This window comes from Watersipora subatra, chromosome 2 (assembly GCF_963576615.1).
Source record: "Watersipora subatra chromosome 2, tzWatSuba1.1, whole genome shotgun sequence".
NCBI lineage: Eukaryota > Metazoa > Bryozoa > Gymnolaemata > Cheilostomatida > Watersiporidae > Watersipora > Watersipora subatra.
Window position 1 is genome coordinate 2,133,082 of NC_088709.1, and position 23,108 is coordinate 2,156,189.

The 23,108-nt window shown below is 37.3% G+C and overlaps 1 protein-coding gene across 2 annotated transcripts; it reads right to left on the reverse strand.

Moving 5' to 3' along the window:
- Positions 1 to 113: 113 nt before the first annotated feature.
- LOC137387476 (uncharacterized) lies at positions 114 to 18,394 on the reverse strand. 2 transcript variants are annotated; one of them, XM_068073910.1, is made up of 8 exons: positions 18,361 to 18,394; positions 14,648 to 14,881; positions 14,217 to 14,293; positions 13,023 to 13,114; positions 12,528 to 12,633; positions 8,522 to 8,629; positions 3,060 to 3,262; positions 114 to 698 (listed from the first exon to the last, which is right to left on the reverse strand). In XM_068073910.1, exons 2-8 carry the CDS (start codon positions 14,869 to 14,871, stop codon positions 522 to 524), a joined length of 987 nt encoding a protein of 328 aa, XP_067930011.1. In that variant the 5' UTR covers positions 14,872 to 14,881; positions 18,361 to 18,394; the 3' UTR covers positions 114 to 521. The 2 variants fall into 2 exon arrangements, with proteins under 2 accessions (XP_067930011.1, XP_067930010.1); XM_068073909.1 differs by lacking the exon at positions 18,361 to 18,394 and adding an exon at positions 18,091 to 18,275.
- Between the last annotated feature and the right edge of the window lie 4,714 nt (positions 18,395 to 23,108).

The following is a 23,108-nucleotide window of genomic DNA, read 5'->3' on the forward strand; positions in this document are numbered from 1 at the left end:
TATATCAAGTTGAGCTGGATAAATGGTCTGAGAACTAGGTAATAGCAGGTGTATAAGTACTCCAACAATGGAAACTGAATATAAAGAGATTGAACCGTAGACCTAAGGCTTAGTGAGAGTTCAGCATCATATTATTATTACATGTATAATATTACTAACAATTGTAAATACTTATTGAAAAATTTATAAAAGAAACTGCATTACGGCTTCACTTAGAAACTAAAATGAAATAGAACTTTATAAAAAAAACAAGTAAAGAACTACCAATAAAGTCATTCATTCTTGTGAGAATCCATATTCAATCTCTTACTTTGTGTAGTTACAGCGGTTAAATTAGGAGCTAATTTATTTCTAAAGGTACAAGAACAATCCCTTCATCTAATAACATTCCGTTCCTTTGATTTGCTGTCGCAACATTAAAACAGCTAGCTATATCAACACTTGCAAATAAAAAGAAAAATAGGAAACATCTACTACCAGTGAAAAACATATTATGACACTTGTTAGCGGAGTGACTTTAATTAATTGCTGTCTACGGGATGCGTGTTGGAAGCCCGGTACACAGCCATTTGAGTTCCGTCTCTAAAACCGGGCACTGTCTGCCCTTCTATTAAGACGCCTGTTTTGAGGTAGTTAAGGTATGCTTCATATATGTACCTCGTTGTACCAAAGAGGTCCTGCCTTCCCAGCTCATCCACCTGAAGTTATCATGTAACAATGCTGTGCCAAGTAAGGAATGATAGTCGGAAGATAGTTACATATAATGAGGTGCCCTTCGTTACACCTCCATCTCTCTCAGGAATTTGGCTAGGTTTATATTCACACTTATTATCCTTTTGTATCAAGGGATCCTCAATATCTTATATAGTTCCATGGCAACTGACTAGCCGCTTCATCACACACATCAATTAATGCTGCTAGCTACGCGAGTAGACAACTCTAAGGGGTACAATTCCAAAGAGCAAGTTACTGAGAGTGAGTGCAGATATGGTGTAGCAATAAGGTTGTGATGCACTATAACTGCACTGCGCCATTGTAGCTCATTACGCCGTAACTTCGCAATGCATCACAGCTTTTAATGCGCAGTAGACATTCACTACCACTGCAACTGCCTTCATACTACAGATTGCCCACTGATCTGCTGCACATTTACTTCCATGACGCATTACCTGAAACCCAGCAGTTCATAAATACCGCAACTGCCCATTAGTATGAAGTTGATAATGCGGATCAACTGACGCTGCTGGCTTCCCAAGCGCCTGTATTACATCGTAGAAATTTGTCAGATGCTATGTTTAGCAAGCTCATGAACTTGCACCCTAACTCCCCTTTTCATTTTGGAATAGCCAGGGAATAAGGAGTCAGGTATGATCACTATTCCGAACAATGGAATTAGAGCCCTTGTAATGTATTCTCATTAACAATATACATTAAAATCATAATAAATTTTCATTTCAAATATATTGCATTTGCTGTTGCTATCAATTTGTTTGCCCACTCAGACTCAAGTTTGGGCAAAATTCCCATCATGCAATTGTGTCATGCTTATAAAGTGCATCAAAGACACTTTGATGAAAGTGTGCTGTGCATTATTTACAGCGTAATGCAAAATTTTCTACTGCATTCAGCATTGCAAAATGTGCACTAGTAATACTCTCATTGCATACAGCACTGCGCAGTAGGTAATACTGCTACTGCACCTATACTATGTATTAAAAAATAGTCATACTGCATGCATACTACGCAGTAGTCAAAGTACGCAATGCAATTATACTGCCTACCGCATGGCTCTGGCATGTTTATTACTGCTACTGTACTGCTAGTGCAACTACATAGATATATCCAGCCAAAAATTTACTGCAACTGCAATGCATTGTACATCTAGACATCTGTAAGTTTAGATGAGCAATGATTTTTTTCATAATGGTCACAATCCTGGTAGCAATGCTACCTCTGACAGCCATCAGCAATGCTACCTATGACAGCCATAGAGTAATGCTATCAATGACAGCCATAGAGTAATGCTATCTATGACAGTCATAGAGCAATGCTATCTTTGACAGCCATAGAGAAATGCTACCTATGACAGCCATAGAGCAATGCTATCTATGACAGCCATAGAACAATGCTACCTACGACAGCCATAGAGAAATGCTACCTATGACAGCCATAGAGCAAGGCTACCTATGACTGCCATAGAGAAATGCTACCTATGACAGCCATAGAGAAATGCTACCTATGACAGCCATAGAGCAATGCTACATATGACAGCCATAGAGCAATGCTACCTATGACAGCCATAGAGCAATGCTACCTATGACAGCCATAGAACAATTCTACCTATGACAGCCATAGAGCAATGCTACATATGACAGCCATAGAGCAAGGCTACCTATGACAGCCATAGACATGTGTAAAGTCATATAAAAAAAGAAACTATTACAAGATCAGTTAATATCTCTCTTATCCTTATAAAAAACAGAATTACTAAAAGTTGAACAAAAACTAAACTTACATTATAATGTGATTGCATAATTGACACTGTTTTACCCTCGATCATATATTAATTATATGATCGATTATTAAATAATTCCTTAATTTTATCTGCAACTGATATAATAACAGCATAGACTAAAGAGAAGCCCTCTAGCCAGCCATCTTCACGCTTAGCTACATGTGATGTATCATTAAGTAATAATACTAGGTTACCCCAGAGATACATACCAGCACCAGAGAGACCTGCTAGCACCAGAGATACCTGCTAGCAGCAGAGACACCTGCTAGCACCAGAGGCACCTGCTAGCACCAGAGACACCTGCTAGCACCAGAGATACCTGCTAGCACCAGAGACACCTGCTAGCACCAGAGGCACCTGCTAGCACCAGAGGCACCTGCTAGCACCAAAGACACCTGCTAGCACCAGCGGCATCTGCTAGCACCAGAGACGCCTGCTAGCACCAGAGGCACCTGCTACCACCAGAGGCACCTGCTAGCACCAGAGGCACCTGCTAGCGCTAGAGGCATCTGTTAGCACCAGAGATGTGGCAATGAGTTCTCACCTTCATCCAGCGAGCCTCTAGAATTTCCTGATCACATTTTCGTATCTCAGAACTGGTAGCACGCAAAAGGCATGCCTGGTAAGTGTCCGAGCAGCCATACCTGAAGGCGTGAAAGTGCCTATAGCAAAGGACGCCTACAAACTCGCTTTCCACACCTGTCTCTTCTAACACTTCTCTCCTAGCTGTTACAGCTATGTCTTCCCCTGAAGTACACAATTTCCTATTTTTCTTATTACGGTAGTTATTAGGAAATATTCCTATTTTCCTATTCGTTGTAAAGTAAAGGTACAGTAAGCTTATTGGCTGTCACAAAAATCACACAACTCTTACTCTTCAAGCATTGAAACTGGTGTGATCTAAGGCTAATAGAGATTGGCTAGTTCACGTGTCACTCATTACTGGTGAGATCTAAGGCTAATAGAGATTGGCTGGTTCACGTGTCACTCATTACTGGTGAGATCTAAGGCTAATAGAGATTGGCTGGTTCACGTTTCACTCATTACTGGTGTGATCTAAGGCTAATAGAGATTGGCTGGTTCACGTGTCACTCATTACTGATGAGATCTAAGGCTAATAAAGATTGGCTAGTTCACGTGTCACTCATTACTGGTGTGATCTAAGGCTAATAGAGATTGGCTAGTTCACGTGTCACTCATTACTGGTGAGATCTAAGGCTAATAGAGATTGGCTGGTTCACGTTTCACTCATTACTGGTGTGATCTAAGGCTAATAGAGATTGGCTGGTTCACGTTTCACTCATTACTGGTGTGATCTAAGGCTAATAGAGATTGGCTGGTTCACATTTCACTCATTACTGGTGTGATCTAAGGCTAATAGAGATTGGCTAGTTCACATGTCACTCATTACTGGTGTGATCTAAGGCTAATAGAGATTGGCTAGTTCACGTGTCACTCATTACTGGTATGATCTAAGGCTAATAGAGATTGGCTGGTTCACGTTTCACTCATTACTCAGCACTGAGAGGTCATGGAGGTTCTAACTAGGTGCCATGTACATATACCATGAATATTAAAGATTGACTTGCAACAAAATTCACATTACAGTTATTTGGTATCAAAAGATTCGCCATGTCTCACTCTGTTGTGTGAAAAGTGCCAAATATGTGGAAATGTGATTAAAAGCTCTTAAAAGCTCAAAAACAAAAAGCCGCCGTAGATTGGAATCTCTTGATTTGGTTATTGTCTTGTCACGTGATGTTCTCGCGTGAATTGAAGGGCCAATAAAAAGCTCAATATCAAACTTATCGTAGCAATATTTTATGACAAACACTTCGGGTTTTACCTAAGACCCCGTATCAAATATAGATGCTCGCTACTTTACAGTTTCGGCTGGGCCATTCCGTTCGACAATTCATGTCTGAGTTGCGATCATAAAAAATGTCAAATTCTGAAGAGTTAAGACCCTGGCGTTTCGAGTCTGACGCTCTATCTGAAGAAGATCCTCAACAGAATCAAACCTCCCAGCAAGTAAGCACCGCCACTAGCCAGCTCTTATGTGCCTAGCTAGCTAGTAGTAATAGTTTTAGCTTGAGAGTGATAGAACGAATATTATTATTATTTACATGCATATGATTTTAATGATGATAATTATCGCTTCATATTGCGAAAAAATAATTACAGATTTTTCTCGAATGACATCATTAACAATTTTAATATTTAAATCTAGTGCTGCACCGATATACTGTTGGATAACATCGACCTGATGTATTATGGCATGGTAGCTATGGTTGCATAGACATAGCTGTTCATTTCTTTAGGAGCTAATACCACCGGCTACAGAGTGGTGTGTCTGCAAGCGCTGTCAAGACATGCCATCTCTTTCTGAATGTTTGTGCTGCCATGATGCTGAGTTTGCACATTGTCTCCATGACCGCGGGGAGCATGAATGCCTGTGTATGCATCCTGGTGTGGACGAACTTGTGGCGCCTGCACCCCTTGAGTTGGAGTGGAATAATTACCTGCGATATCATAGTGAGTTGGATTTTCATTTAATTCCAATAACACCAAAGCTATGCTAATGTGTCATGCATTATCTACAATTCTTGTGTTACACATTTAATGCATCGGTTGAACACACATATTCTGAACTCGTGGAACACAAGGAGAATTGTTATATTTGGCTTGTACACTTACTACAGTAGAGAGTGTATTAGTTTTATGATTTTATTATATAAAGATCGAGATTATTTTGATGATCAGCAATTATTGTTTTTCAATAATTGTTTTGGTAGATAATCTATTCCCATTTGGAGAGCCATCGCCAAATGCTCGGAAAAGGTTGTGTGCATACCGCAATCTTGTGTTTTGGTTTATGCCGCAAATCTTGTTTGCAAGTCTGCAAACTCTTCTTCATCATCCGTTGGTGGGAAAAGAGCCTGAATCTTAGACACCAAGCAGGCAGGTAGAGGCCGTCGCTCACCGCGACGAATTTGCGGCATAAGCCAAAACACAAGCTTGCGGTATGCACATAACCTTTGTAACAACATCCGTTGTAATGGACCTCACTCTCAGGCCGTGGGAAATTAGATCGGACTGGCATCGCTTGAAGCCTTCCAGCTCCATGGCGTTAGAGCTGGTGGTCTCCGTTGACTGCAAAGTAAAAAAGTTACGACCAATAATCACTTTCACATTATTTGAATGAATTATTTAGCTAGATCAGCAACTTCATGTTTATGTATTGATAACTACTAAAAAATTTCGGTTTTTGTCAGGCTGTGAAGTAAAAACTGTCAAAGTTTTACCTTGACAAGATGGCTGCTAACTATTAAACCGCAGCTCTGATCCATCATAGTGTAGGCCCGTATAGTGTGCAATGCACCGGACTATCACATCTACTGTCACCTGCCAAATCAAGCTCCCAATCGATTGCTGCCATCAATCCCTCGTTATGCAGGCTGTACTGCTCAGCAATACACTGTAAAATATTGTAAAACTTCATTATACAAGATTTATTTGTATGATTATCATTAGTCTAAGAATGTAGAATCCTCTTCCCCCTTTTTGTGTTATATTATGATGAAGAATCAGAATTTCAAATTATAATATATTTCGCTTGAAGGATGACATATTTTCATTTCAAGAAAAAAATTGTTTCTAAATGTCGTTATTCATTTAGTGTGCCTAGCTTTTACTCACATTTTCCAAGTTTATGGGTAAATATTAACACTCACACCATGTAAGTATTCTCTTTGTTGGTAGAGGCAAACGCTGTGGCTTGGTATCGCGATGTTCAGGAGCTACAGAAAACGGAGGTTCTGCGTAAGGCATCCGCCAGAAAAGAGTGATGCAGCTGCCAGCAGGGGGTTGATGACGTGAGCTCTGTTCACCCTGGCAGTTGTTTCCCAAGTGTACGATTGGTGACAGGAGGCACATGTAACCTTGAAATCTACCCTTCCACCTTCTCGCACCATCGTGAATGAGCAGGGGAGGGCGCAGGCGTGACAGTGAAATAGTCGCTGGAGTGCTGTCACACTTACTATTATTTTCTCCTCTTTGAAGGAGAATTCGGATCTGAAATCACAACACAATAGTTGACTTGCAATGAGATTTGTACAACATCATTTCCTGTTATTATATCATATTTGCTTGATCAGAAAAAGAATAAATATATAGCCTAGCCATGCAATCATGACACAGATTTTACAAAACCTTATCAGAATCCATGATATTGTAAACATAAAAATGTGAGTAATAACACTGGATATTCTTTATATTTTGTCAAGTTTGGTTAGGTTCAGCTCTATCTTACATGTAATTGGAGAGCGTTTGACGCTGGCCAACATAGCGCTCAAACTCTTCCCAGTCTTCAGTGGTTGGCACAAACTCTTCATCATCTAATACTAATAATAATCATCTAATAATACTAATATGCTATTAACGATGATGCTAGAAAATGACAATAACTATTTTATATAACATATCTATAAGTGAGTGGGGTTAAGAAATTTGGCGAAATTAATCGTGAAACTTATAACACTATTTTATCAATTATAGATTAATATATTACGTTTTACAGATAGATATGCAGTATGAATTAGTTTTGTTATTATAATAAGAATAATACACGTAATTAAAAAGATAAAATACTAATAATATCATATAACAATTAAATGACATTAATATTGTAATATTAAATATAGATTAATACAGTAGTACTAGAATAATACTAGAAAATAACCCGAGTTACTACTACTAATACAAGTGGTTCATAAAATAAATTACTCACGTGCTTTGGTGGTATGTGGAGTATGCAAACAGGTTAGAAAACATGTCGTCTTTGAAATGGCGAAAACAAAGGTAAGAGTAAGCAGGCGATTAAATAAAGTTTGTCACATCCAGCCTCACCCAGTTGCTGCACGCCCGGTGAAGGCCTGGTCTTTTCTCTGCTCTTGGCTATGAAAAAAGGTGCTTCTCAGCTTGCCATCTACACAAACACGATGTGGCGCGTTAGAGATTATGACGAATTGAAATTAACAAGTTTAATACGAGAAAGCGTATCTGTTATTTGCGATAGATCAAACTTGAACTGAAACTAACGTTATCTGATCATGTGACTTACATATCCCGCCATATTGCGCGAACAACTTCTACAGCATTTTTCGAGCATCATAGCGGACCAAAAGGCTCATCATTTTTATCAGAGGATGATATGCAATCATTCAAGCTAAGTTTAAAAAATTAAACATATTTTTATGCTATGTTTTGAGATATCAGCGCTCAAAGTTGCAGCATTTCGATGCCAATAAAATAGACGCGTAAGAACAATAGACATGGTTTTTATCGCGAGCGCGAAGTATATTTGTGAAAATATTTCGACGAATAAGGATGCATAAAAGTGTTAACATAAACCATCTGGCACACATACGTCACATTTTAGCCGTTTTGGAAAACGAATCCAAACTAGGGCGGTCTCGTGTCGCTGCGATTTTCTGTTCGTTTTTGAGCTTTTAAGAGCTTTTAATCACATTCCCACATATTTGGCACTTACCACACAACAAAGTAAGACATGGCGAATCTTTTGATACCAAATAACTGTAATGTGAATTTTATTGCAAGTCAACCTTTAATTTTGTCATTCTGATTAATGGCTGACTAACAGGACAGAATACTCAAAGCCAAGTTTGACTTGAGCACATTTGTAATTTATTAAGTCAGCGAGTTGATCAAGTGTTGATAAGGAAGTTGTAATGAAACGAGTTGATGTTCAAGAAACCGGCTGCAGCAGTTAGCTGAGATTCATAATTGTCGTACATGTGCAAAGATGCCCTGATGAACTTAAACTAGTAAATACTACAAATACAAACTTCCAACTAAGATATCATTGCCTTACTTACTTTCACACAGTCAATTCAAATCCTACCCACCATATCAATGTTTATACTGACATCAGAGCTTCACAAGAGATTAGCCACAACAATAATGGTGTAGATAGATACAACTTACCGGGGTCTGTACCACCACCAGGAAACTTCCATCTGGGATTCGGACCAGTAAATCTCTCTTTTATCACCAGCACTTCTTCATTGTCATTCACTACAAATCCGCCCACACCTGCAAAATTTAATCTCCAAGTAGTAGTAGCAAAGCAAGTAGGCAGAGTAGACGGGAGAGTGGGAAAACGGAAAGTTGAAGAGAGAGGAGAAACAGAAAAAGGCAAGGAAGAAAGAATAGAGATGAGGAAAAAAGGGGAAGAATGTGAAAGGAATATGAAAAGACAAGATAGAGATAAGAGAATGTGAAAGAAATGTGAAAGGACAAGATAGAGATGGGAGAGAAGAGGGAGAAGTGAGAGAAGAATAAGTGAGAGGAGAAAGTTGGCGAGTTGAAGAAACAAGATGAAATAAATAGCGATAAAAAAAGCAGAGATAACAAAGATGATGCTAGGGTAGAGTTATGGCAGTAAAATAGAAATAGGAGAAGAAGAGTGGAGGTAAAATAGAAATAGGAGAAGAAGAGTGGAGGTAAAATAGAAATAGGAGAAGAAGAGTGGAGGTAAAATAGAAAAAGGAGAAGAAGTGTGGAGGTAAAATAGAAATAGGAGAAGAAGAGTGGAGGTAAAATAGAAATAGGAGAAGAGTGGAGGTAAAATAGAAACAGGAGAAGAAGAGTGGAGGTAAAATAGAAATAGGAGAACAAGAGTGGAGGTAAAATAGAAATAGGAGAAGAAGAGTGGAGGTAAAATAGAAATAGGAGAACAAGAGTGGAGGTAAAATAGAAATAGGAGAACAAGAGTGGAGGTAAAATAGAAATAGGAGAACAAGAGTGGAGGTAAAAAAGCAATGAAGGAAAAAAATGAGGAAGAGAAACGAGGGAAAAAGGAAAGAAACTGATCCAAGTATACAGATTGCTGCATGAATGAATATGCTGATATCCAAGTATACAGATTGCTGCATGAATGAATATGCTGATATCCAAGTACACAGATATGCTACATAAATGAATATGCTGATACCCAAGTATACAGATTGCTGCATGAATGAATATGCTGATATCCAAGTATACAGATATGCTACATAAATGAATATGCTGATATCCAAGTACACAGATATGCTACATAAATGAATATGCTGATATCCAAGTATACAGATTGCTGCATGAATGAATATGCTGATATCCAAGTATACAGATATGCTACATAAATGAATATGCTGATATCCAAGTATACAGATTGCTGCATGAATGAATATGCTGATATCCAAGTATACAGATATGCTACATAAATGAATATGCTGATATCCAAGTATACAGATTGCTGCATGAATGAATATGCTGATATCCAAGTACAGTGGCCACTCAGGGTACGATTACCCTGATATACGATTGTTCACCTTACGAAGCAGAACATGATTTTTTCACTTCACCGTACAAATCTTATTTCACCATAGAATTCAACAAAATCTTCGCCCGAGTTCAAATTTGGCAGTCGGTGTGCTCATTACGTGCGTCAAAATAACAGAGACACCAAAATTCTATTCGCCGAAAATATTTTCACAGCGCCTGAAAGAGACAACGATGACCGATTTCTCTCAGTTCAGCGATTCTCGTTAGCAATTGTAAGCAAAGTTGGAGTTGCAATCCCTTCATACAGAAGATCCAGTGGTCAGACAAATTTCCTTAACTTGCTAACAAAAATCCACTTCATTACGAAAACAGTATCGGTCGGATTTATTTGCTGAATTCGGTTGGAAAATGCTTTAAGCTGGTCCGCTAAAATTTATAGTGAAAGCGAAGACAGAAACTGATAAGTGATAAAATTTTAGTGAAAAAAAGTTGAACTTCAGTAAAAGAGTTGAAAATACATACTAAAGCTTAGCTTTAAACCATAACTGTCACGAACAACTTTTATCGTACTAATTAGGTAAATAAGACACGCTGATTCCGATTTTGTACTCAAAATAAAGATTAGTCCACTAACCTTCAAAGTCATTTAGGCTTTTTTAAAGCGTTTCAATGTCCGTTTCGAAAACAACACAATCGGCATTACAAGCTCCGCCTATAAATATGTGACGAAACCTAGCTTTTTCAGAAACGGAAGTTCGGAATGTTTAGTCCGATTTAGAATAATAGAGATGGGTGTCTTAAAACCCATTATTATCTAAATCCAGCCTGTAAAATAATTTCAGTTTTTTATGAAAGGGATATAAACTATTTAAAATTGCTCGCAGCTTGTTACATGACGTTTAAATGGGCAGGACGCCGAGAAAAAATGAGCTCAAAAAGCGCGGTTTTATCACGAACTAGCGTTGTTATCGCGCTTTTTAAAAATGCAATGCTAAATAGCTTATCTACCTTTCAGAAAAGACTGATATTATTTCTAAGGCTGAATTTAGATATTAATGGATTTTAAAACACCTATCTCTATTATTCTAAATCGGTCTAAACATACCTACGTAACTTCTGTTCCTAAAAAGCTAGGTTACGTCACGTATTTATGGGCGGAGCTTGTTATGCCGATCGTGTTGTTTTCGAGACCGAGATTAAAACGCTATAAAAAACCCTTCATTACTATGAAAGTTAGTGGCCTAATCTATATTTTGATTACAAAATCGGAATCAGCGTGTCTGATTTACGTAGTAAATACCATAAAAGTTGTTCGTGGCAGTTATGGTTTAAGTGTGTGTGTTTAGTAAGCTAAACCTACTTGACGTGAATTAAAAGTTCTCGTTATATGTATGTAGTGCTGCTCATAGCACATTGTAATGTTACATGTTAATGCAGATCATAACCAAGAAATTTACTGAACATAATAGAGTTACTTTAGGTAACTATAGTTACAGAGGTTAACATACTATTTTGCTACTAATTTTAATATGTACAGCACTTGTAAAAAATTTTGACAATTTTTGCACTATATAATTATTATGGTTTCTACAGCCCTACAGGCGATTTTTTCCCCATACAATGCCAACCCTGGAATGGATCAAAATCGTGTCCTTAGGGAGCACTATATACATATATGGTGAATACATGAATATGCTGATATCCAAGTATACAGATAAGATGTATACATGAATATGCTAATATTCAAGTATACAGATATGCTGTATACATGAATATGCTAATATCCAAGTATACAGATATGCTGTATACATGAATATGCTAATATCCAAGTATACAGATAAGCTGTATACATGAATATGCTAATATCCAAGTATACAGATAAGATGTATACATGAATATGCTAATATCCAAGTATACAGATAAACAGTATACATGAATATGCTAATATCCAAGTATACAGATATGCTGTATACAAGAATATGTTAATACCCAAGTATACAGAGAAGCTGTATACATGATTATGCTAATATCCAAGTATACAGATATGCTGTATACAAGAATATGCTGATATCCAAGTATACAGATAAGCTGTATATATGAATATGCTAATATTCAAGTATACAGATAAACAGTATACATGAATATGCTAATATCCAAGTATACAGATATGCTGTATACAAGAATATGCTGATATCCAAGTATACAGATAAGCTGTATACATGAATATGCTAATATTCAAGTATACAGATAAACAGTATACATGAATATGCTAATATTCAAGTATACAGATAAGCTGTATACATGAATATGCTAATATCCAAGTATACAGATATGCTGTATACAAGAATATGCTGATATCCAAGTATACAGATAAGCTGTATACATGAATATGCTAATATCCAAGCATACAGATAAACAGTATACATGAATATGTTAATATCCAAGTATACAGATAAGCTGTATACATGAATATGCTAATATCCAAGTATACAGATAAACAGTATACATGAATATGTTAATATCCAAGTATACAGATATGCTGTATACGTGGATAGCTTATACTTGGTGCTGCGACAGCCCAATAAACCTTGTATGAAGTTAGGATGACTACTTAATCCAGCCACAGAAACAGAGATAGCGACGGAGTGTCAGAGTGATCTTGACTCACCGAGGAACTGGTTAGCGTAAGCCGGGAAATTGTTCACTTCGGTCTCACTCAACCACTTAAGCAGAAGTACATAGCCAGGATTGGCGTGGTGGAAGTCAAATCCGAGCTTTGAGAAAAATAAAACACAAACAGCTCAGGGAGGTGGATACAATGAACTTAACATTTCCATGTTAATAATTTTGGCAATGCCGCTCCTCAGCTACATGTATAATCAGCTTCCGTGATTTTAGGTCAAATTACCTTTTGGAAACTTGGCTATGTGCATGGTCATGATAACAAAAAAGTGGTATTTTTAAATGATGTCATGGTATTTATAATCTGCAATATTTTTACATATGGTCGTGGCAGAGTTATAAATCCATTAATACAAAAGCAACAGCAATAACCTTATATGTAAAGCCTTACAAAGTTATAGTTGTAACAAGCTTGAGTAATAACTTGGTTGGAATCTAGAGCAACAACTATAAATAGGACGGAGCTTTAGCAGTCTCTCACCTGTAAAACACTAGGGATACGTGCCGCCAAATTGGATGGAATATAAACTGTAACGCCTCTGATGCCGTCTGCTTTCCATTTATTTAGAGACCCTGCAAAAATACACAGAAACCTGATATAGTGAACTAGGATGAAGCAGTGATGACATTCAGATGGACTATAGTAAATATTTGAGCTGTGTTTACTTCTATAACCTGTATGACTTACAATACTGTATAACACAATTCTAAAGTATCACACAATGGAAAGTAGAAATCTTTTTTAACTAGCACGGCGCACTGTGATTGGCTTTTACAATTCATCATTACAAAACAGCACCGAATGCCATTTTTATGATTAAAGGTGAATAACTAGCTCTAGTACAGGTGATTCACTAGCTCTAGTACAAGTGATTCACTAGCTCTAGTACAGGTGATTCACTAGCTCTAGTACAGGTGATTCACTGCTCTAGTACAGGTGATTCACGAGCTCTAGTACAAGTGATTCACTAGCTCTAGTACAGGTGATTCACTAGCTCTAGTACAGGTGATTCACTAGCTCTAGTACAAGTGATTTACTAGCTCTAGTACAAGTGATTCACTAGCTCTAGTACAGGTGATTCACTAGCTCTAGTACAGGTGATTCACTAGCCCTAGTACAGGTGATTCACTAGCTCTAGTACAGGTGATTCACTAGCTCTAGTACAGGTGATTCACTAGCTCTAGTACAGGTGATTCGCTAGCTCTAGTACAGGTGATTCACTAGCTCTAGTACAAGTGATTCACTAGCTCTAGTACAGGTGATTCACTAGCTCTAGTACAGGTGATTCACTAGCTCTAGTACAGGTAATTCACTAGCTCTAATACAGGTGATTCACTAGCTCTAGTACACATGATTCACTAGCTCTAGTACAAGTGATTCACTAGCTCTAGTACAGATGATTCACTAGCTATAGTACAGGTGATTCACTAGTTCTAGTACAGATGATTCACTAGCCCTAGTACAAGTGTTTCACTAGCTCTAGTACAGGTGATTCACTAGCTTTAGTACAGGTGATTCACTAGTTCTAGTACAGGTGATTCACTAGCTCTAGTACAGATGATTCACTAGTTCTAGTACAAGTGATTCACTGGCTCTAGTACAGATGATTCACTAGCTCTAGTAGAGGTGACTCACTAGCTCTAGTACAGGTAATAATAATGGAGCTATACCCACCATTAAGCTTTTTCTGAAACTCATCATCATTACAAGAGTGCTTCTCCTGCCTTAGATCTAGTACAATGCATTCATAACTGCAACATCAACATGCTAACATAAACATACGCGAAATGAACAGGCTATAGGTGACTCAATTACAATGCCATGTAGCACTCGTAGATGTACATGTAGCGCTATTAGGTGTGCATCTAGCACTATTAGATGTACATGTAACTATTACATGTACATGCAGCATTACTAAATAAAAAAAATTTTGATCCTATTTCTAATTACAATCTATAGTTTGTGGCATATTTAACTTAATATTTTTAGATCGCCTCTTCACTTATGAGTCTCACTATCACAAGTGAATCTTGCTTATGAGCATTCTAAATATCTCATATTTATTCGTAGTGTGGATAACAAACTACTAAAGTTGGTGTTCTTACATATCTGGCTTAACTGAGAAGGGAGTGGGATCTGTCTCCATTGCATCAGAGCTGTAAACACGGGCTCCCACTCTACCAGGAATAGCAGCTGTTTGACTAGCTTTAGGTAAATAAGTCAGTTTCCCTTGCATTAAAACAAGGCGGTTCCAAGCAGCGATACTTCTATGGATGGTTAAACTAAGTATTATAACTCGACCAGCATTGCCTGGCAGACGGTAGACCATAACACTCTGCCTACAAAAGCGCAGGTCACTTTACGACAGTGTACTCTATGGATAAATGGCACAGCCAGCCTGTCAGAGAAAAAAATGATAACCACCCTGCGGTACATGTTCCAGTTGAGCATAAAAATGCAAAATATTATGAACAGAATGGTCCATTTTGTGACAACAGTTAGTTTTTGTAACTGCAACTTTACCCTTGTAACAATTAGTGAAAAATATTTGATATTTTAGTTTTCGGACTGCCTCCACATTAACTCTTTAAAATCGAAATAAATAGCAAACTGAAACTCAGAAGTGTGGCTACTAGAATCGGTGGTGAAATTGGTGATCTCAAACGACTCGGCAACAGGTGGTCAATTTTCTTTTGAGTAGATTTTTTAGGTGAATTAGTTTTTTTGGGTGTGATTTAGTTTATTGCTAGTGAATTAGCTTTTTGCGGTTGTGTAGAAATTTTTCTAGGTTGTTTGGCCCTTGTACTAACAGTAGGAACAGCAGCAGGCCTTTTACCTTTGCCTCCACCTTTGCCTTTTCTACTACTAAAAAAAAAGGCGATCTTACCTTGATAAAAAGAGGGAAAAATATATAGTGAGATACAAAACTTGTTATTGCAGTTGAAACTAAGTTTATGTTCTAGAACAATCTTTTCTGTGCATTACAAAAAATTTGGTTTCTAGACCTAATACCTTCTGTAAAACTTCCGAAACCGAAAGCGCCTGTGAAAACCAGTAGTTGGATAAGGGTAACTAGCCAGTCCGATCAGTTGATCAAAAACTTTGCTAAAACACTTTTAATTGGTAGAAGCAGAATCAGAAACTCCTGGAGGTTTTGCACAACAAAATTCACATTGATTGTATAACGCATTTCATAGCAGCAAAAAAATTAAACCGGATACTTGGTTTCGGCAATTTAGCCTTCGCTTTTTATTACCGATTTTAAAAAATATAGAACCACTCAATTTGATGATATAGGATTTCAAATAGGTTGTATTTTGTAGAATATTTTGTGGAGAACACAGCTAACAAAATTATTTAGCTACTGTTAGTGGTTGCATTGCAATAAGCAAATGAACTGCGCAGTCTCAGAAAGTCGTAGGGTGTGGCTTGCTGACTTTAAAGAATTAAGAGCATCAACCAACTCGCCTCACTAACGAGTTTTCTTCAAACTAACGAATCGCAGTAGATGGCTAAAAGCAACAGCTCTGTTTTAATTATATAGCACTATATTCTAATCATATATAGCTCTATATTCTAACCATACAGCTCTATATTCTAATCATACAGCTCTATATTCTAATCATATAGCTCTATATTCTAATCATATAGCTCTATATTCTAATTATACAGCTCTATATTCTAACCGTACAGTTCTATATTCTAATTATATAGCTCTATATTCTAATCATATAGCGCTATATTCTAATCATACAGCTCTATAGTCTAATTATACAGCTCTATATACTATCATACAGCTCTATAATATAAACAAATACAGTAGTTCTATATTCTAATCATATAACAACTAGTAGATGAGAAATTAAGCAGCCTCTTCTGAAATCATCCCTCTACTAGTTGGTGTAAGTCAGGCATAATGCGACAGTCAGATAAATCATCAGGAGTGTACAGCTGGAAGATTTGAAGTTCTAAAAATCACTATCGATATACTATTTTATGAAAAGCGTGTTTTAGTTGTGATATGACTATATCCTAAAATATGATGCATGTGTATGCAAAACAAGCATTTGAAAATTTCATTTCATTGTCTTTGTAAATGAGATCAAATTTGTGATAGTCGGTTTAATTCTATTTTTTATTTGTTCTTCAATGTAAAAGGTTATATAAAGGTTATATAAAGGTTATATAAAGGTTATATAAAGGTTATATAAAGGTTATATAAAGGTTATATAAAGGTTATAATGTAGGTTATAATGGTGTCTACAACATTTCCTACATAGAACTTAATATTAAAAAGACAACAAGTCAATTAGGACTTTTTGATGTTTTACTGAACCTCAGATTTCTAGTACTGGCTATGTTCTGCTTACCTAAACCGACATCACATTTTGAATCCAAGAGTTTCAGAATGTTATATTATATATTTTATATTATATAGTATATGTATATATTATATAATATTATTACTAATAAATATTATATTCAGAATGTTATAAGATACAAAAGGGCTCATAAAGCTGTCTAGTCATTGTGAAATATTAATTTACCTTTTCCAAACTGACAATTTTGGATCATAAAGAGAAGGCTCTGGAGTACTACTGTTGTTAGACTGTATTATGAGATGGTCAAAGGCAACATTTTTACAGTGTATTAACATTCATAACCTTAATAGTGCAGTTGTTGATAGTTGCTGTTAGTAAATTGGATGCTTAGTTTTTTTTGGCATTTTAAATCCAATTTTAAACTGTAATGTACTGTCTGAAATACAAGCATTGCAATGGTGAAAAGGTGTAGAAAGTTAATAGGCTACAATTTCAGCATACAAAAAAATTTTTTTGATTAGAGAATATACTATTGACGACTGGTAACCCGCATCACAAGTATTGATTAGCAGATGATTAGAAAGTCTATGAGTCATAATGAGCAGATCAGGTAGGATAAGTACGAGTAAGCTGAGTATCAATGCTTGAAATGGATGGGAGCAGCTAAAAACTGTAAAACTAGGAAAATGTGCAAAAAATGCACAAGTAGGTAGGCCTACCACAGCTGAATAAAAGTTGGTAGCTGCTACTAGCAATGACAGATAACCCAAACAGCCAGTTTCACAAGTAGAATATTCAGTGACTGAAAATTACACAAAAATCCTACAAGATTGGCCACTGAAAATCAGTATTAAAAGCCAGGCGTACACCTATTCAAGGAAAAAACTTTTCTTTGTCAAAAACATTAGCCATAACTGTAACTTCATCTCTTCATATTCTGAGAATCTGACCTTTCAATTCACAAAAAGAGAAGCAAATGCATTGCATGTACTCCTTTACTAATTCTCTTGTTTTTTAACAATAATAAAAAGATTTTACAGCGAAACGGGCTAAAATTGAGCGTTATAATCTATTTTTTCTGGCATGGAATGAATCAGTATATGTATAAGCTTGTAATAACATTAGCTATGGCTCCAAACTCGTAGCACCTCCAAATACATTCTAATAAAACTGTGTGTAATATTAATCAGGCGTATAGCATCTACATACTGTTGGTGGAAGCCTACCTCACAAGACCCGCATTATTGCTCAATGAAGGTCACGATTAAAGGTATAGAAACATTGGGTTTTATATTTATACAGTAACATATTTATCTGTTTTTGTGAATATTTATCAAGCTCAGAAGCATCGATTGTTAAAAGCATTGATGACACTAACAGTAGTACAGAGCGTTACATATGCATGATCTAACACAAAATACAAGACTGACTAGTATAAAGGCGCAAGCGTAGAGGTTTGTATTACCCTAAGGTAGCCGGAATGCCAACTACCGTACCATGTTAATGTCGATTTTCGGTACGTATTCCTAAATCGCCCATTTCCGTTTATCGTAAACACAAAACGCCCAGCTACATCGAAGTTACCAAACACTTTTACAGACACCCCCACAAGCCGTAACTTTAATCGCTAAGTGAGACTATTTCATCATAAACTTGCTTAGGGCGTCTATAATTATTTATATATATTTTTATGATTTCAAGCTATAAGACCACAACGTCATTATTTGCCTTTCTGTTCTTTGTTTTCCTTATTAGCAAGACTTAGTTTCATACTACTATAATACATAGTAGTCATATAGGAGGCCATATGGGTTCAGTGTGGATACAGCCCTTATATTAAATTACTTGTTGATCAGTTTATCTAAAAATTGCTCGTCATTTTGTATTGTGTATCGGATCGGATCGGGTTTTTCCCACTGAAAGCCTCACGCAGGAGGCAAAATACGTGGGAACTCTTTATTTTAAACAGTATACCAGCAAAAATTTTCCCTTCCTCCTTTCTTTCCTCTCTCTTCTCCTTCTTCCCTTTTTTCAGTGTTTTTAATTTTGCTTTCGGCTTGTATTTGTATCTAAAGAGTATTGCAACAATATTCCTTCGATATTTCATATTTACATCATATAATATCTATTTCTAATACTGCTATGTGAATCAAAAAACAAAAAAAAAAGAAAATGAATTAATGAATCAAATGCCATATACAAAATATTTACAATGATATAAATACAACATTGATTACAATGTCCCCGGGCCAAAAGTTGCCAAAAAGGGTGTGCCGAAATTATCAAATTCTATCTCTGATTTCTCGAGTGGTTCTAGGCCAGAAAGAATTAAAATAAGCTTTGCTTTTTATTGATGGTACATACAACCCTCCCTCTTGACGAGTATTATAGATTTGTTCGGGCTCTTGCTTATATGTATCTTTAATCACCCCACTGGCTGTAGCTTTGCAAAATCGCCGTTTGATTTTGAAATCCCGGGCTGTTTAGATTACATTGCATATGTGACAACGCTGCAACTGGCTGGTTTGCAACAACTGACTACAGCAGGTTGATTATGCTGCTGTAGGACTGGTACAATGTTGGATGTTCCTCTTCTGAGTTTACAGTCATCTTACTAAGTTTTTTCATTTACATCTTCGCTGCCACCTGTATGGTCATTTGAACATTATTATTATGTACTAAAAGCATTATTAAACAATTTTTATTAGATAGGTAGACTAATCAATTATGCAAAAAGTTAAAGAAGGAGATAAGTGCAGCATTGTGTATTTGAACTGCCAACATTATTTTCAGCAGATACTATGTTGTTTAAAAAAAACAATAGACATTGATCGAAATTAACAGTTTGGTTGCATAATAATACATCTACTTCTACTGTTTGGTAAGCTCATTAGCTACTAATAACTTTACATAATGCTCGAGTGCCATATAATAATTAAGGTGAATTAGTTTATAAAAAATAATTCTATTGTAAGTAGAGACTTACAATTTTTTTAATTTTTCAACACAATCCTTATGCAATGAATAACAATTTTGCCAGTGGGGTATCAGCTTTCGAATGTTTACGGCAAAAGAATCTTTATATTGACTTTTAAAAATGTTGCTTGCTGCAATCTTAACCTTAACCTCACTATCGAAGCGAGGTCCTCTCAAAAACTCCTTAACAGGCCTAATCAAGTAGAAGTCAGATGATGTAAAATCAGGAACGTAGGGAGGATGTGGCAGCAATTCCCATTGAAATTTGTTGATTTTTCTTATTGTTTTGGCTGCTTTATGGAGCCTGAGATTGTCTTCATAAAACCCGATCCCCAGCTGATTTGTTCGTTACATTTTTTTAATCTGCTTTAAAAGTTCACAGTAGGTGGTACTATTACAGTGGTAATTTTTTCAAGATGCGATTCTTTCTGGCCTCTGCTGCTGACTTGAGGCCAGGAATAATCGGATGCGCTGCTCCCCTAATTGATGAGGGCGTACAGAGGTACACCTCATTTGGCAACAGTAGAAACGACCAATCTATTAATGCTCGGCCAAGAATTATGCCTGTAGGATCCGTTTTGAAGTTCTATCCACCACCCACAGAAGCTCAGCCAACACATGAGTATGTGGTGAAGACACTCAAGCGACTGGAAGAAGTGCACATCACCTTCAAAGAGGAGAAATTGACCATTCAGCAAAAGGACAAGAAGGAGCCCTCACTCTATGCTTCAGGAAACTGGGTTTGGCTAGTAAGGAAGAAAGGAGACAATTCTAAGCTTTAGGCCAAGTTTGTGGAGCCATACCAGGTCATAAAAGTTTGGCCCAACCACACGTGTCTACTAGAACTTATCTTATAGAAATGTATTTTGCCTGTCTGGAGGAGCTTGGATGAGCACTAACCACCATTAAGCCTTGCAAGGGCCCTAATATGAAGAGGGCCAGAGCCAGAAGAAGGGAAGCAGAAGCCGAGCTGAAAACCGAACTAGAGATGGCCAATCTGAGGCTACGAGCAACCTGGAGTTTGGTAAAGAACTAGAAGCATAGCAGAAAGAGCTCTGGAAGAAATCAGGTGAGGAATGACCCGGCCAGCTCGGACCATTCAGCAGCCAGACAGATATGGATAGTGGGCGTGGCTATCTGCCATAATGGCCGATCCCAATCCCCCATTTCCAACAGGAGAAGAATGCTTGGGAGGCCTCCTAGACTTGAACGAGGAGCCTGTGTGTCTGAGCATGGGCACGACAGACTCGCTCGAGGCAGTGGGTCCTCCAACAGCAAGGAAGGAGAGCGTCTTGGCCAGGCTGCCTCCATGAGCAACTCTGTATCTAATAACAGCGAAACCCATGTCAAATCACACCTGGTTGGCACTCTGATTTCAGTTTATCGACTGTGGGCAGACTAAGACATGAAAAGACTAGCGCAAGAAGCCGGCAACATTGACCATGTGTTCAGCTGGGCATTCTCCTGCGGACGAATCATTAGACTGATAAGATGTATGGGTATTGTATGGTGGAAGACAGCAGGACACTGTCACCGAGTGTTCCTGCTAAAAGGTCAACAACTAGCTACATACGCGATCAGCTGAGCGATCACAAACTAGCCAGTCAGCTGAGTACAATTGACACAGCTGTAGCCAGTTCGGCGGACAGAACCAAGGTCAGCACGCCTGAGACCATCTCGGCTAGTAAGGACAACGACGGCTGGGTTATTCAAAGCTATGCTCAGCGAAATTCAGACACATGGCTTATATCAATGAAGCCGAGTCACGTACGCATCACCAGGCAAGTTTGAAGAGACGCAGCTTAAAGCATATATAACGAGCCCAGATGAGCAAAGGAAGGCAGAGCGCCTAAAAGCCTCTCAATGTGCGATTTACTGTTTGTTCAGTTTACTGTACAGTACTCATATATATGTTCATTGCATCTTGAACTGTACTCATATATATTTACTGTGTGTTCATTGCATCTTGAACTGTACTCATATATATTTACTGTATGTTCATTGCATCTTGAACTGTACTCATATATATTTACTGTGTGTTCGTGGCATCTTGAACTGTACTCATATATATTTACTGTATGTTCATTGCATCTTGAACTGTACTCATATATATTTACTGTGTGTTCGTGGCATCTTGAACTGTACTCATATATATTTACTATGAAATATATATTCATTGTCTTGCACTGGAGTGGTTTGTTTCCTTGTGGAGCAAGTAGAGAAACCCAGTTGGTTCCTTTACACAGGTTCAGTTGAGAATTGGAGCAGTCACATTGTAAGCATGACAGTTCAGTTGATTCAACTTCAAGAAACTTGTATTTTTCTTGTAACCTTTTATCACCTGCTATTCCATGTCATGGTTATCAGTCCACCTGATCAATCAATAGCTCGCTGGATTTTGAAGTATTCTTATGAACAATAGTTAGAGACAGTCATGTTTATGGTGGCTTTCTTTCACTTGTACACTTTTACTGATCGCTGTTCTGTATCTGGTGACTTGTTCGTTTGGTGGTTACTAGGTCTTATCAGAAGGACAAGTTGCTCTAGTCAGAATCAGCTTCATGCACAATATTTATTTGCTTACCTTGTCTTGATTGAATAATTGGGTAGGCTTGCTACACTTGCATTTCACCTGCTAGGCCATGTCATTGGTAACCTTGGAAAAGGGACTAATGTTATGAATGAATGGGGATGTCTAAAACCTACAGTGTCTAAGCTACAGCTATTTTAAAGTGACTCAGCAGCAGCCCTCAGCTCAGTTATCCATAGAGTGTCACAAGATAGATATTTTGTATGTATGACCACCATGATGCCTTGACCCACGGACCAATGTTTGGTCTCAAGGGAAGGGTAGCGGCAAGATCAGATGCTCCCATCTGTAGATTTTCTTATTATTTTGTTAGCCATCAGAACGTTCTTGAGACAGGCTATCCTCTTTTACTAGAAAAACTTTGCTGGTCAGTTGCAATGTATTTTTTTATTCTAGAATATTCAAACAGATTCTCAGGTGAGCCACAAGTCGAGTAGATGCACTGATGCCTATCTTTTTACTTTACCCGTTCACTTTTTTCCTTTCTGTTCACATGTAACGAAATACGTCATTTTGCTGATGATTATCAATGCCATTCAGAAGTTATTCATACATATATGATATTTTAATCAACTTGTTATGATATGTTTGTGCAATGCAATGTGAGCACTTTTTGGCAAGTGCGATTTATATACCAATGTTTTAAAATTATATTACATTGTAGTTGTATTTAAATCA